General features: G+C 49.6%; 1 protein-coding gene across 2 annotated transcripts in view; it reads left to right on the plus strand.

The window, feature by feature from the left end:
* COL26A1 (collagen type XXVI alpha 1 chain) overlaps nt 1-13,158 on the plus strand; it is a 141,637-nt gene that overhangs the window by 34,836 nt on the left and 93,643 nt on the right. For both annotated transcript variants that reach the window (XM_036078840.2, XM_036078841.2), the window contains exon 2: nt 4,810-4,932. In XM_036078840.2, the coding sequence (XP_035934733.2) occupies nt 4,810-4,932 (123 nt within the window). The remainder of the gene's footprint in view (nt 1-4,809; nt 4,933-13,158) is intronic.

Raw genomic sequence — 13,158 nt, forward strand, 5'->3', positions numbered from 1 at the left:
CACATGATTTATACACCACTAACCTGAATCTGCTCACGTAGCCCTCGCAGTAAACTTAAGGGGTAAGATTTTTTATTTCACTGAGGCTCAGAGAGGGGACATCACTTTGCTCAAGTCACAGAGCAGGTTGGTGGCAGACCCAGGTTTTGAACTAGGTCTCCTGGTATCTTTGGGGGAGAGGGATGGATTTTCGATTACTTCTATGCTCTTTTTGACAGTGCAAATGTTGGTAGTAGAGATTTGCCTAGAAAATTGTCCAGGTTTTGAAAAATTTTGATGCAAGATCACACATAAAATTTACGTATAATTTTAAGTCTCTGGAATTTTTCTCTTGTGTCTTTGTTTCTAATTAGGAATTGCTATAAGCTTTGTCTATTTGATTTATTTTTTATTTTTTTTTTAAACTTTTTTTTTTTTTTTTTTAAGATTTTATTTATTTATTTGACAGAGAGAGACACAGCGAGAGAGGGAACACAAGCAGGGGGGAGAGGGAGAGGGAGAAGCAGGCTTCCCGCCGAGCAGGGAGCCCGATGCGGGGCTCGATCCCAGGACCCTGGGATCATGACCCGAGCTGAAGGCAGACGCTTAACGACTGAGCCACCCAGGCGCCCCTTGATTTTTTTTTTAAACATGTTGTGTTGATTCACTTAAAGTAAATCTACTTCATTCATTTCTGCTCGAATCTTTGTGGATTCTTTTCTTCTTTCTCTTTCCAAGGTTTTCTAATTACTGTGTTTTCTCTTGCTACCTTCTTGCTTTTCTAGCATTTTGTTGGATTAATCAAATTTTCTTTGTTTTTTTTTTCTTTCATGGTTTGTCAGTTTTGTGTCTTCTTTCTATCCTTGTTAGTATTTATCTTCAAACTGAAAGGTATATTTTAATCGTGTATTTTTCTGCTATACCTGAAGTTGCAAAGCACTCATGTCCTTTCCTTAAACAAGTCGAAACTCCCAGCAACTTTTGGTTCCTTCTGTCCCTCTTACAGCTCTCTTCCTTACTGAGATCACTTTGGATTTTAGAGCTAGGCTGTTATTAAATCATATTACTCTTTCTTTGCTCATAACTGCTTCTCATATTTAATATATTTCTTCTGCATCCTTCATTTATTTTGCTGGAGTACATCCTGCAGTGATTCTTTCAGAAAAGGTGACTGGTAAGCTTTCCGAGTTCCTGTGCATCTGAAAATGTCTTTATCTTGCCTTTGCCTTTGAAGGAGAGCTTGCCTGGGTGCGGAATTCTGAGTGCTCGGTATTTCCCCTCCAAAATTCGAAACCAGTGTGTTTCTTGATGAATCTGGTGCTGCTGCTGAGAACTCTAATTTCCGTTTATTGTAGGTAATCTGCATTACTTTCCTTTCTACAGCATTTGGTATTTTTGTCTCCATCCTGAGGGTTCTGACATTTCAGCATGATATGTCTGTTTGTGTTCATCTGGTTTAACACTCAGTGGGCTCTTTTGGATTAAGAAATCATGTCTTTCTCCAACTCTCTTTATTCTTTCTTCAAGTACGTACTTCCCTTGGCTCTCTCCGATCCCCCATTCCAGAGCTACTAGTAGACATATGTTGGCACGTGGTCTGTCCTCTGGGTCTCTCACCTCTCTCCCCCCGCCCCCCCCCAACATTTCCCACCTCCTTTTCCCCCTGCAGTGCATCCTTGGAAAGTTCATGGCTCGGATTTCCGGCTCATCCGCTAACTCTCTAGCTGTGTCTATTCTGATTTTTCAGCCCATCTGTTGCGCTTTTGGTTTTTACAGTTGTACGTTTCATTTCCAAGAGATCTCATTTTTTCCATTTCATAATATTTTTTACAAGGGCACAATTCTCTTATCTCTTTGAGGACATTAATTATGTTTTAAAAAATTGTCTTCATCGGTTTGCTTTATTATCTTTTCCTGAGGTGTGATTTATTGTCTGTTGAGTTGGTGCTTTTCTTTCATGGTGTTGGCCTTTTTTTTCTCGAATACTTTGAAATTCTTGGTATTTGGGGATTTCCACTGGCTCTTCTCTGCTTTACTATTTATTGCTGCTTTGCCTCTTGGAAGGTTGGTAGTATAGGTAAGGGGTAGAGAAGGATTGTGCAATAATTCAGTTGTATAGGGGCACCTGGGTGGCTCAGTTGCTTGAGCCTCCAACTCTTGGTTTCGGTTCAGGTCATGATCTCAGAGTCCTGGGATCGAGTCCCGTGTCGGGCTCCAGGCTCAGCGGGGAGTCTGCTTCTCTGCCTCTCTGTCCCTCTCCCTCTGCCCCTCCTCCTGCTCTAGCGCTCTCTCTCTCTCTCAAATAAGTAAATCTTTTTAAAAAAGGAATTCAGTTGTATAAACTTGAGAGGGTCTCCGTTTCTCCTGGGGGTCATCAGATTTTGGAGCACCCTCTCCAACCACACCCGCCTCAAGGCAGGTGAATCTAATGCCTGATTCTTGACACCAGCAGGGGTAGGGATCCGAGTCCTACCTGTCTGACTCCTTGTATCATGGTCCTCTGACAGTCATCTCTGGGTCCCTCCCCTATCCCATTAGCCACATCAGCTGTTCCCAAGTTGTGCCCACATTTACCGTCAATCTGGAGTCTTCCCTGTTTCCAGTGGGCTTTCCTCTTTCAACTTAGTTCCACCTACTTTCAGTCTCTCAAGCGTTCCTCAAAATTTCTCGATCACGGCTTCTTTGTTTTCCAGTGCTGTTAGGGGCTAATTTCTTATTTTTTTATTTACATTTTCTGCTTTATTGAGTTATGAGTGACAAATTTAAAAAGTGTATATTTAGGTTGTACAATATGCTTTTTTCCCCCAAAGGTGTACAACGTGATGACTTAATATACATATGCATTGTGAAATGGTTACTACAGATTATTAACACATTCATCACCTCACATAGTTACCACTGTTTGTTTGTTTGTTTTGTGGTGAGAACACTTAAGATCTATTCTCTTAGCAAATTGCAAGTATGCAATATGGAATTATTAACTATAATCACCACGTGATTATATATAATACACAGATAATATAATAATATACATACATATAGATCTAATCTGTATATTAGATCCCCAGAACTTATTCATCTTATAACTGGACATTTGTATTCTTTGACCAGCATCTCCCCATCTCTCACACTCCCCAGCCCCTGGCAATCCCTGTTCTACTCTCTAGTTCTATGAGTTGGATGGTTTTGGATTCCACATACAAATGAGATCATACGGTATTTGTCTTTCTGTGGCTTATTTACTTAGGGTAATGTCTTCCAGGTTCATCCATGTTATTGCAAATGGTAAAATTTCCATCTTTTTTTATGGCTGAATAATATTCCATCGTGTGTATGTGTGTGTATTTTCTACATTTTCTTTGTCCATTCATTCATGGAGGACACTTTAGTTGTTTCCATCTTGGCTATTGTGAATAATTTTGCAATGAGCATGGGCATGCAGATATCTCTTCTAGATACTGATATTAATTCCTTTGGATATATACCCAGAAATGAGATTCCTGGGTCATACGGTAGTTCCATTTTTAATTTCTTCAGGAACCTACCATAATGGCTGTACCAATGTCCATTACCACCAACAATGTACTGGAGTTCCTTTTTCTCCACACCTTCGCCAACACTTGCTGTCTCATGTCCTTTTGATATAATAGCCATCCTAACAAGTGTGAGGTGATCTCTCATTTTGATTTGCATTTTCCTGGTGGTGAGTGATGTTGAGCCCCTTCTCATATACTTTTGGCCATCTGTATGTCTTCTTTAGAAAAATGTCTATTCAGGTCCTTTGGCTATTTTAAAATCAGATTATTTGGTTTTTGGCTATTGAGTTTTATGAGTTCCTTATATGTTTCAGATATTAACCCCTTATAAGATGCACGGTTTGCAAAAATCCCAAAGCTCCCGAAAGGGCATTTTTGTCCATGGCTGGCTGGCAAATTATCGTTACTGAGGAGAGATATGAGTAGGAGACCTCCTGTCCCACCATCTTGCTGATGTTGCAACAGGGACTTATTTTTAGATTTTAAATTTCTAGGATCTGGGGGGGGGGAATGGGAGGGGGAGGTGGGAGCATGGGCTGCTGTTGGATCCAATCACAATATTGTTTGCATATATCTCCTCCCCCCCCCCCCCCCCCCCCCCGCGCCACGTCCCAGCTCAGGCTTCTGCACCTCTCACTGCACCAGAGAGATTTTTCTAAACTCAGACCCATCGAGGCATTCCCCTGGTCAGAGTCCTTCAGGGGCTCCCCACTGACTTCATGATAAGACCCACATCTAGCCTGACAGGTACCACGTCGCTTCCTTCCTCCTGGCTCCTCCCCTCCCTCCTGGCTCCTCCCCTCCCTCCTGGCTCCTCCTCTCCCTCCAGCCTTTGGGCCGTGTGTGATTGCACTTGCTGTGGGCTGACTCTCACCTTTCAATACCCAGGTGGTTGGTCTTTCTCGGGACCTGGGTTGGGTGCCCCGCTCTGTTCCCATAGTTTCCCGTGTGCATCTTTTGGTTGTACCTATGGCCCCGTGTTCCTGTGGGTTATAATCACTTCCCTCTTAGTCTTCCTCACCAGAGTGGGATTTCCCGGTGGGCAGGGGTTCATTCCGAGTGTTTGAAGACTGAAATGATGGATACCAGGGCTTGGTGGCCAAGGTTGTGGTGGGTACTTCCCCTTTCCCCTTAGTCCTGGACCGAGGGTCTCAGTGGACCCCTTGCCCAGGAGAATGAGCACCCCCACCCCGCAGCTTTATGGAGGGACCCCTCCTTGGCCAGCATGGCCTTTTGCCCTGCAGTCAGCACCTCAGGAATAGAAGGGCTGACATGACTGTTGCTTTCCCCACAGGCACTGGTGCCATCACACGGTGACGCGGACGGTGTCCTGCCAGGTGCAGAACGGCTCGGAGACAGTGGTCCAGCGTGTGTACCAGAGCTGCCGGTGGCCGGGGCCTTGTGCCAACCTCGTGAGGTAAAGGCTGTGGGGCGGTCCAGCTCTGCCCTTCCTTTTCCTTTCTGTTCCCTTGGGTGAATCCAACCCCAGCACAAGCTGCTGGGGAGGGGGGTTTGACGCTCGGAAACAAGAGCTGAGTGTGCGTTTATGGGGCACCTTTTGTGTACAGAGCATGGGGATTACGTGTGGGCAAGATGAAAGGGACGTGCTTCCCACCCTGAAAGAACTTCACAATCCGGTGGTATTTGATGAGCAGAAGAGCACCATAGACAGGAAGTGGGGTGAGGGGACTGAGGGATGGGGGAGGGCCAGGTGAGGCCCCTCTCGGCCCCGCCCACCACGGCCCCGCCCCCTTTGCACCCCGCCCCCCAGCCCTCAGGCAGCTCCTCAGCATTCGCATGATGATCCCTACTTTTCACAACTGCCCTTTGCTTTGGGCCTGAAGCAGTGATGTGAACAGTGTTCACATCAGACCCATCACATCACATCAAGACCCACTGCAGGGTCTTGTCCTCGGTGTGGGTGTTTACAGGCCTCCCGAGAGTTCTCTCCCTCTCCTTGGCATGAGGAGCTCAGAACAGAATGTTTGGTCACAGCAGATACGAATTTGTCCTGAGCCATCCCTTTGTTGAGTAAGACTTAATGCTCATTCTTGAGAGGAATTCCATATCTCTGGTCTCAATTATCATTGCCACTTAAGTGGCTATTATCTGTTAAGGAATGAGGGTTTAATGTACTTTCCTCTCTCTCCAGTAACTCATATCCGAGGTAGGGTTGGGGTGCATCCCCTCTGTGCCCTTTGATAGGAGAACACAATGCCACGTCCCCTTTCTCATTTATTTGGGACTTGCCGTCGGGAGTCTGACGCTCAGAGCAAAGTGACTTGCCCAACGTCAAAAGAATCGTCACAGGGATGAGGTCGGGTGCGACTCTGGCCTGTCAAACAGGCCCCATAGGGATGCGCCTGAGGTTTCATGGCCCAGCTCCCTTCCTCCCCCAAACAAATATGTGTAGACCTCCTCCTGTATCCACGCTCTGGGGAGGCCTCCTGTCCGCTGTGAGAACCCAGACCAGGCCCCGACTCGGGGAGCTGATGACCCAGTGGTGGTGGCGGGGCCATTAGTCAAACCACGACAGAAACAGGCACTTGGTCACAGATCATCACTGCTGTGTGGGAGCAAGGTGCCTTGAGGGTGGCGCTGGAGATGCGGTGGGGACCCCCAACCTGTGGGCTTCCCTGAGCCAAAGATATTCTCAAGATCTTGGGCACCTTTGATTTCACCCTCTGCCAGCTCCTGTGTCTGCCATATTGTTCCTCAGGGTCACAGAAGGGCGGCAGCAGCTCCGGGCATCAAGAACAGTGTCCCAAATAAATGAGAAAGGGGATGTGGCATTGTGTTCTCCTATCAAAGGGCACTGTCTTTTCCAGAGTCCCCCTGCAGACTCCCCTGATGTCTCACTGGTCCAAATTTGTCCTCTGAGCCTGGGAGTCCCTGACTCTAAAGTGGGGGTGGTAGAAAGCTTCCCCGGGAGGCTGTTGGAGGATGATGTGAGGCAGGCATGCAAGAAGTGCTCTGGGAATGGAGGCTGAAGCTGGGCCATGCTGAGATATGAAGCAGATCCTGGGCATATTGCTCCCCTCACCCCCTGCAGCAGGACCGAGCAGGACCAAGAGCCTGCCTGCCCCCACCCCCTGGTCCACAGAGCAGAGTTCCTGGGACATATGGCCTTCTACCCAGGCAAGAGGAACCCCTTGTCCTGGCCCTTCCTTCAGCCATGCTCCTCGTAGGGCAAGGCGTCTGTGAGCCTAAGCCCCTCTTCTGGACCATTCTCTGGGTACCTGGCTAAATAGCCCTGAGGGCTTCTGGGGCTGCCCTAGCCTCACCCCTGAATCTGGGGGACTGTGCGCGGTGGGCACACCCCCGAGCCCCATGGGGGCTGGTGAGGGTGGCTGTCTGTAGGAGCGGCTAGCGTGGCTGTTGCTGGGTACCGGTGCTAAGGCGTGTCCAGGCCAGTGTCTGGCCGGGATAAACCCCAGTGCCTTGGTACGGCTCTGAGAAGAGACACAGATGTCAGGTGAATGGAGAGTGGCTGGCGAGAGAGTGCAGGGGTGAGTTTGCTGCCCGAGGGCGGGGGCATCTGTACGGGCATCTTCCTCCGTGCCGGGTCTGGGGAGAAGGGGTTTCTGCATTTCCGTGTGGTTAGATTTGGGGATCCGCATGGCCATAATCCTTCGTGGGGCCTCTCTTGGCAGAAGGCTCTGAAGTCAGCACATTATCTCATTACATCCTGATGACATTTTTGTGACAAAAGTGTGCAGGTGGGGGAAGCGAGAGCGTGGTTGTGAAAACTTTGAGGCCCTATTCAGAATGCATTCGGGGACTGGCATGTTTCCCCACCCTCTCCCCCCAGGAGCCCCACACAGACCTCTTTGCTTGCATTATTCTTTGACTCAACCCTTTCTGCAAATATTCACTGAAGGCCCTACTATGTGCCAGAGGGGAATATGATGGAGAGTAAGACCAAATCCTCTTCCTCATGGGGTTTGTATTCACCTACATACGAAAACGAGAAAAAATATCGCCTCATAATGAGTGTAGGAAATTAAGATAGGGGTGATGTGACTGGGCATGAATTGGGGCTACGTTAGAGCAGGCACGAGAGAGACCCTGAAAGGATGATGTTGATGATGAGCAAAAAGTGAGGAGAAAGAGCCTCCATGTGATGATTGGGTGAGGATAGTTGGTGCAAAGGCCCTGAGGCAGGGAGGTCCTAGATGAAGGCACAGAGAGTAAGTCAGTGTCCAGAAGCAGAGCAGGTGAGGAGGGGAGTATAGGCCAGAGACTGATTTCCAGGGCCTTAGTTTGGACTTTTTATTTTTATTTTTTTAAATTAAAAAAATTTTTTTTTAATTTTTTAAATTATTTTTTTAAGTATGGATTTTATGTCAGTGTACTGGGAAGCCATTGAGAGTTTTAAGTAGAGATGAGAAATGATCTGATTTAGGTTTCTTTTTGATTAGCTTTTTATTCTGAGAGCATTGTTGATTCACACACAGTTGTAAGAAAAAAGAGAGATTCCATGTGTCCTCTTTCTTTTTTGGATCCCATGTACTGTTCTTCTTCTTCCCCCCAGTGGTGCCATCTTGCCAAACTATACGATATGTCACAACCAGAGTATTGAGATATTGACACTGATACAGTCAAGATACAGAATATTTTCTGTACATCACGACCCCATATATTGCCCTTCTGAAGACACACCCACTTTCCTCCTGCCCCCAAGCTCCCCAAAACCCCTGGTAACCACTAATCTGTTCTCCACTTTTAAAGTGTTGTCATTTCAAGAATGGAATCACACAGTAGGTAGCCTTACGGGAGCGGATCTTTTCCCTCACCATGATTTTCCGGAGAGTCATCCCCTGCTGTTGGGTGTATGAGCAGTTCGTTCCTTTTTATGGCTGAGTAGTGTTCCACGGTGCGGATGTCCCACAGTTAGTTTAACCATTTAGCTGTTGAAAGACATCTCGGTTGTTTCCAGTTTGGGGCTATTCTGAATAAAACTGTCATCAACATTTGGGTACCTTCAGATTTTTGCACGAATACAGGATTTCATTTCTCTGCATAAATGCCCATGAGTGGTTGAAGATTTTCTCCTATTTTTTTTTTTCTAAAAGTTTTATAGTTTTGTGAAGTCCATGATCTATTTTGAGTTAATTTTTGTGCAAGGTGTGACATTTAAGGCAAGATTCTTTTTTTTTTTTTTTTGTCTGTGGATATCCAATTGCTCTGGCATCATTGTTGAAAAGGCCATCCTTCCTTTCTTTTTTTTTTTTTTTTTTTTTTATTTTATTTATTTGCGAGAGAGACAATGACAGACAGAGAGCATGAGAGGGAGGAGGGTCAGAGGGAGAAGCAGACTCCCTGCTGAGCAGGGAGCCTGATGTGGGACTCGATCCCGGGACTCCAGGATCATGACCTGAGCCGAAGGCAGTCGCTTAACCAACTGAGCCACCCAGGCGCCCCCATCCTTCCTTTCTTGAACTGCTTTTGCATGTTTGTCAAAAACCATTTGGGCATATTTGTGTTGGTCTAAGTTCTCTGTCTTGTTCCATTGATAACATGCGTCCACGGTTCTGCCAATACCACTAGGCCTTGCTTGCTGAAGCTATATAATAAGTCTTGAAATTGGATAGACTGATCTGAAATAGATCAGATAGAATGAGTTAGGATGTGCTCCCTCCTTCTGCATTTTTCTGGAAGAGATTGTGTAGAATTGGTATTAATTCCTCTTAAATGTTTGGTAAAATTCTCCAGTGAAAACATCTGGGGCTGGAGAATTCTTTTGAAGGAGTTTTTAAGCTACAAATTCAATTTCCTTAATAGTTATGGGGCTATTCAAATGATCTATTTCAGATTCAGTGAGTTGGGTGACTAGTGTTTTTCGATGACTTGGTCCATTTCCTCTCAGCTGTTAAATTTATGTGCATAGGCCTACTACCTATTTTATTCCTGATATTGATAACTCGTGCCTTTTCTTCTTTTTCCTTTGTCAGTCTTGCTAGAGCTTTGTCGTTTCACAGGTCTTTTCTGAGAACCAGCTTTTGGTTTCATTGATTTTTCTCTAATGTTTTTCTGTTTTCAATTTCATTGATTTCTGCTCTTATCTGCTCCTATCTCTACTTTGTCCTTCCTTCTGCTGGCTTTGAAGTATTATTCTGTCCTTTTTGGAGGTTCCTGGGATGGGCTGGTTTAGGCTTTGAAAAGATCGCTGGCTGCCGTGGGGACAGTGGGCACGGGCAGGTGCAAGGTGATGGTGGCTCACGCCAGGACACTACCTGGGAGGTGGGGAGAAGTGGGTGAATTCAGGAGGTGTCTGGAAGCTGAGATGACAAGAGTCTGATCACAGAAGAGCAGGGAGCAATCACAGATAACCCTAAATGTTTGGTTTGAGCGGCTGGCTGGCTGGGCGTGTCCTTCATTAAGTTGGGGACCCCCAGTGGTGTCAGCCCTCGGAGGTGGAAACCAGCAGCTCTGTTCTGGCGAAGTGAAGTTGGAGATGCCTGTGGGCGCATCCGTGGGAGGAGAGGATGCAAGTAAGAGGTCGAGTGAAAAAGTCTGGAGTACCGGGAAGATTCCAGGGCTCAGGGCATATTGCATTTCATGGACTCTATGATGCCATTGGCAGGAAGAAGTACATTATCTTACGATCCCTAAGAATTAAGCCAATTAAATGATCGCACACCATCAACTGTAGTATGAACCCCAGTGTCCCCGATGTTAAACTGTAACAATGTGGGCAAGTTGGAACCTGGGAGGGGTCATGTGACCGAGGATCAGGAGCATGCAGACTGTGTTCGAGGCTGCGGGACTGGAGGTGGCCTTGGGGATGACTAGATGGAGAAGGGGTGCTGATCCCCCAAAAATCCAGGCACCCCGACCTCAGAGGCAGGGCCAAAGAGGAGGGGGTGGCTGAAGTGGTGAGAAGGAGCTCCCGAGGCAGGAGGAGCATCCGCATGTCCCGGGAGGTGAGTTTCGGGACAGAGGGCATGAGGCAGAGCCTGAGTCTCCCAAATGCTCTGGGAAACCTGGTAAGACCAGGGCTGAGTGCCCATTAGAATGGGCAACGCGGGGTGGCTGAGACCCTGGCAAATGCAGTTTTGGGGAGCAGTGGGGACGGAGGCCAAGACGACAGGTGCAGAGGAGGAAAATGAGATGTGAGAAGTTTCAAGAAGTTCTTGCTGTGAAGGGAGCAGTGAGTGGGGCTGGGAAGCGAGAGGCAGCATGGGTGAAGAGAGGGATTTTGTTTGTTTTGAAGACAGGAGGTACGGGAGCATATCCCGTAAACTGTTTTGTGAGCTGTCCGGAATGGTCCCGGAGAGAGGGGAGGGCAGAAGCCCAGAGTGGGGAACCTGTAGCAGGAGGGGAAGGGGGGCCTTGTCAGAGCTGCAACAGGGGGGCAGGCCGAGAGCAGGGGCACCTGCCACCCATGTGGGTTCACGCGTGCGATGCGGGGATGGTCTGATTTTGGGGGGCGACTCTACCAACTCACGACGTCCCCCTCCCAATATTCCCAGGGCTCACTACGAGGCCCTACACACCGAGGTGCTCAGCCATGATCCTCAAAGGATGCAGCCATCTTCTTGCTACGTGAAAACAAAACTGTAATCCCGCCGGGTCCTGTGTGGATTTTCCCATTCTGTGATTTTTTTCCTACATTGGATTTCTGCAGAGTGTGTGTGTGTGTGTGTTTCGGAGTTGGAGGTACGTGTCTGTCATGTTTACAAACATGAGGCCCAGGACCACGCCAGGCACCCGGTCAGTAGGCAGCTGGTGAGGAGAGGGGGTGCCAGGGGGTCCCCCCTGGGGCCCGGTCTCCCTTCAGGGAAGTCCCTGCCTCAGCTTTCTCAGATCCTGTGTTTGGTCTGGTCGGTGGTTGGTGCGCAACTGAGCACCTAAGAGCAGACACTGTGTGCAAGAACATGGCCCCTTCCCTCACAGAGCTCCCGTGTGTGTTGGGGGGGCCGCTGGGGGAGGGAATGTGGAAGACTCACAGCAGTCGTCAGTCCCTGACATGAGACCTGGTCCTGGGTTTCCTGGGGGCAGTGACATTGGCGCAGAGATCTGGGGGATGAGGGGGTTTCCCTAGGGGAGGGGTGCGGTGGGGCGGGGAGGGGTGTGGGGGAGGCAACAGTCTGGGAGGGCCAGGCAGGGGGGCCTTCTCCAGCCGGCGCCACAGGGAGGGGCTGGATGCTGAGATTTCCCTGTGAGAGGCCTCAGGACCAGCTCCACACCCAGAGGAAGGCAGAGAGGACAAGCCGGGCCTCTCCTCTCTGTGCCTCAGTTTCCCTCCCCGTCTGTCTTGCTTTGGGGTGGAAATCACAAGGCTGTGCCTTGATCAGGGCAGCAGGAAGTCCAGCGTTACTGATGCTGCCCTCCTGCCCCCCGAGCCCCGCCAGGGGGCCGCTGCGAGAGGGGGGCGGTGGGCCAGGCCCAGGGCCTGCCTGACAGATTGGGAAGACCGAGCCCCAGGGACTCGGGGGTTAAGTTTTCCTCGGCCTGTCTCCCTGGCCCCTCCGAGCTCTTTGATGGCATTAGAGCCAACCTTTTCCAGATGTGCTGAGCGGAGGGGTTTGCCGGAACTCTCCGGGGCTTCATCTGCCTCCTTCATTCCCCTCCGCCAGACGGCCCCCTGCCGGCCAGCCTCCCCCCTCTGGTTGGGTTGCCTGCTGACTGCAAGGCCCTGCAAGGCCCTGCGATGTCCTGGACTTAGTACTTTCTTAAAACGTGGCCTTTCTTTCCTGCCCGGCCTCCGCAGCCGGCCTGTGTGGGTCCAGAAGCTCTCCGAGGCTGACCCCCCGCAGCGTGGGGGCTTGTCCAGGCTGCGTCCCCCTCCCTCGCCAGGACTCCCCAGTGCCCTGCGGTCCTGGGCTCTGGTGGGGGGGGGGGGGCTGGGTGGAAGACACTGCCCGCTGGGCCCACTGTCCCTTGCGTCTGGCACTTAGGGATGACTAGCTGGGATTTGGAGGAGGCTGAAAACCCCCCTCCTCCTGTCTCTGAACCACAGTGGGACAGCCCCTTCCCTCCCACTGGCCCGCTGCTATTAATCAAGAGATTAATAATCTACTGCCTCCCTTTCTGAAACCCCCACTCCCATTTCCTGTTGAGTCTCCAGCCTGTCTCGGTACCTCCCAGTCTGGTCCTCCTCACCGTGGTCCCTGGTGGGAGGAAGTGGGGCCAGGGCAGGAGCCTGCAGGCTGAAATGCCCAGCGAGGGAGGGGCACCTGTGCCCCCACATGAGGTCTCCAGGCTGGGGATGCCCAGACCGTAGCCCTGTGCTGGCCCTGTGCTGGCATCCACCAGGGGGCCGCCTGATGCTTTGGAGACCCCCACCTTTGGAAGCCAAAGAGCCATGGCTTCCACTTACACACCTCCAGTGATGGGCACCTCACCTCTCCCGGGATCCCGTTTTTCAAACATCCTCTCTCATGTGACCTTGTGCACCCAGGGCCACGTTTGGGGAAATATAAGACACATCTGCACCCTTTCTGGGGCAGTCATTGAGTGGCAGTAGGAGTTTGGGGGCCCTTTAGAGGACCTCATGACTTCAGCCTTCTGTACTTCCTAAGAGGGTCCCCCAGGACCAACTGCTCACGTGGGGGTTAGCTTCCCTACGTTGTTGCCCAGATAAGAACACACCAGCCCCACCAGGAGGCCTGGTTCGGTCAGAACTCTGCCACTTTAT

This window comes from Halichoerus grypus, chromosome 6 (genome assembly GCF_964656455.1).
Source record: "Halichoerus grypus chromosome 6, mHalGry1.hap1.1, whole genome shotgun sequence".
Classification (NCBI taxonomy): Eukaryota; Metazoa; Chordata; class Mammalia; order Carnivora; family Phocidae; genus Halichoerus; species Halichoerus grypus.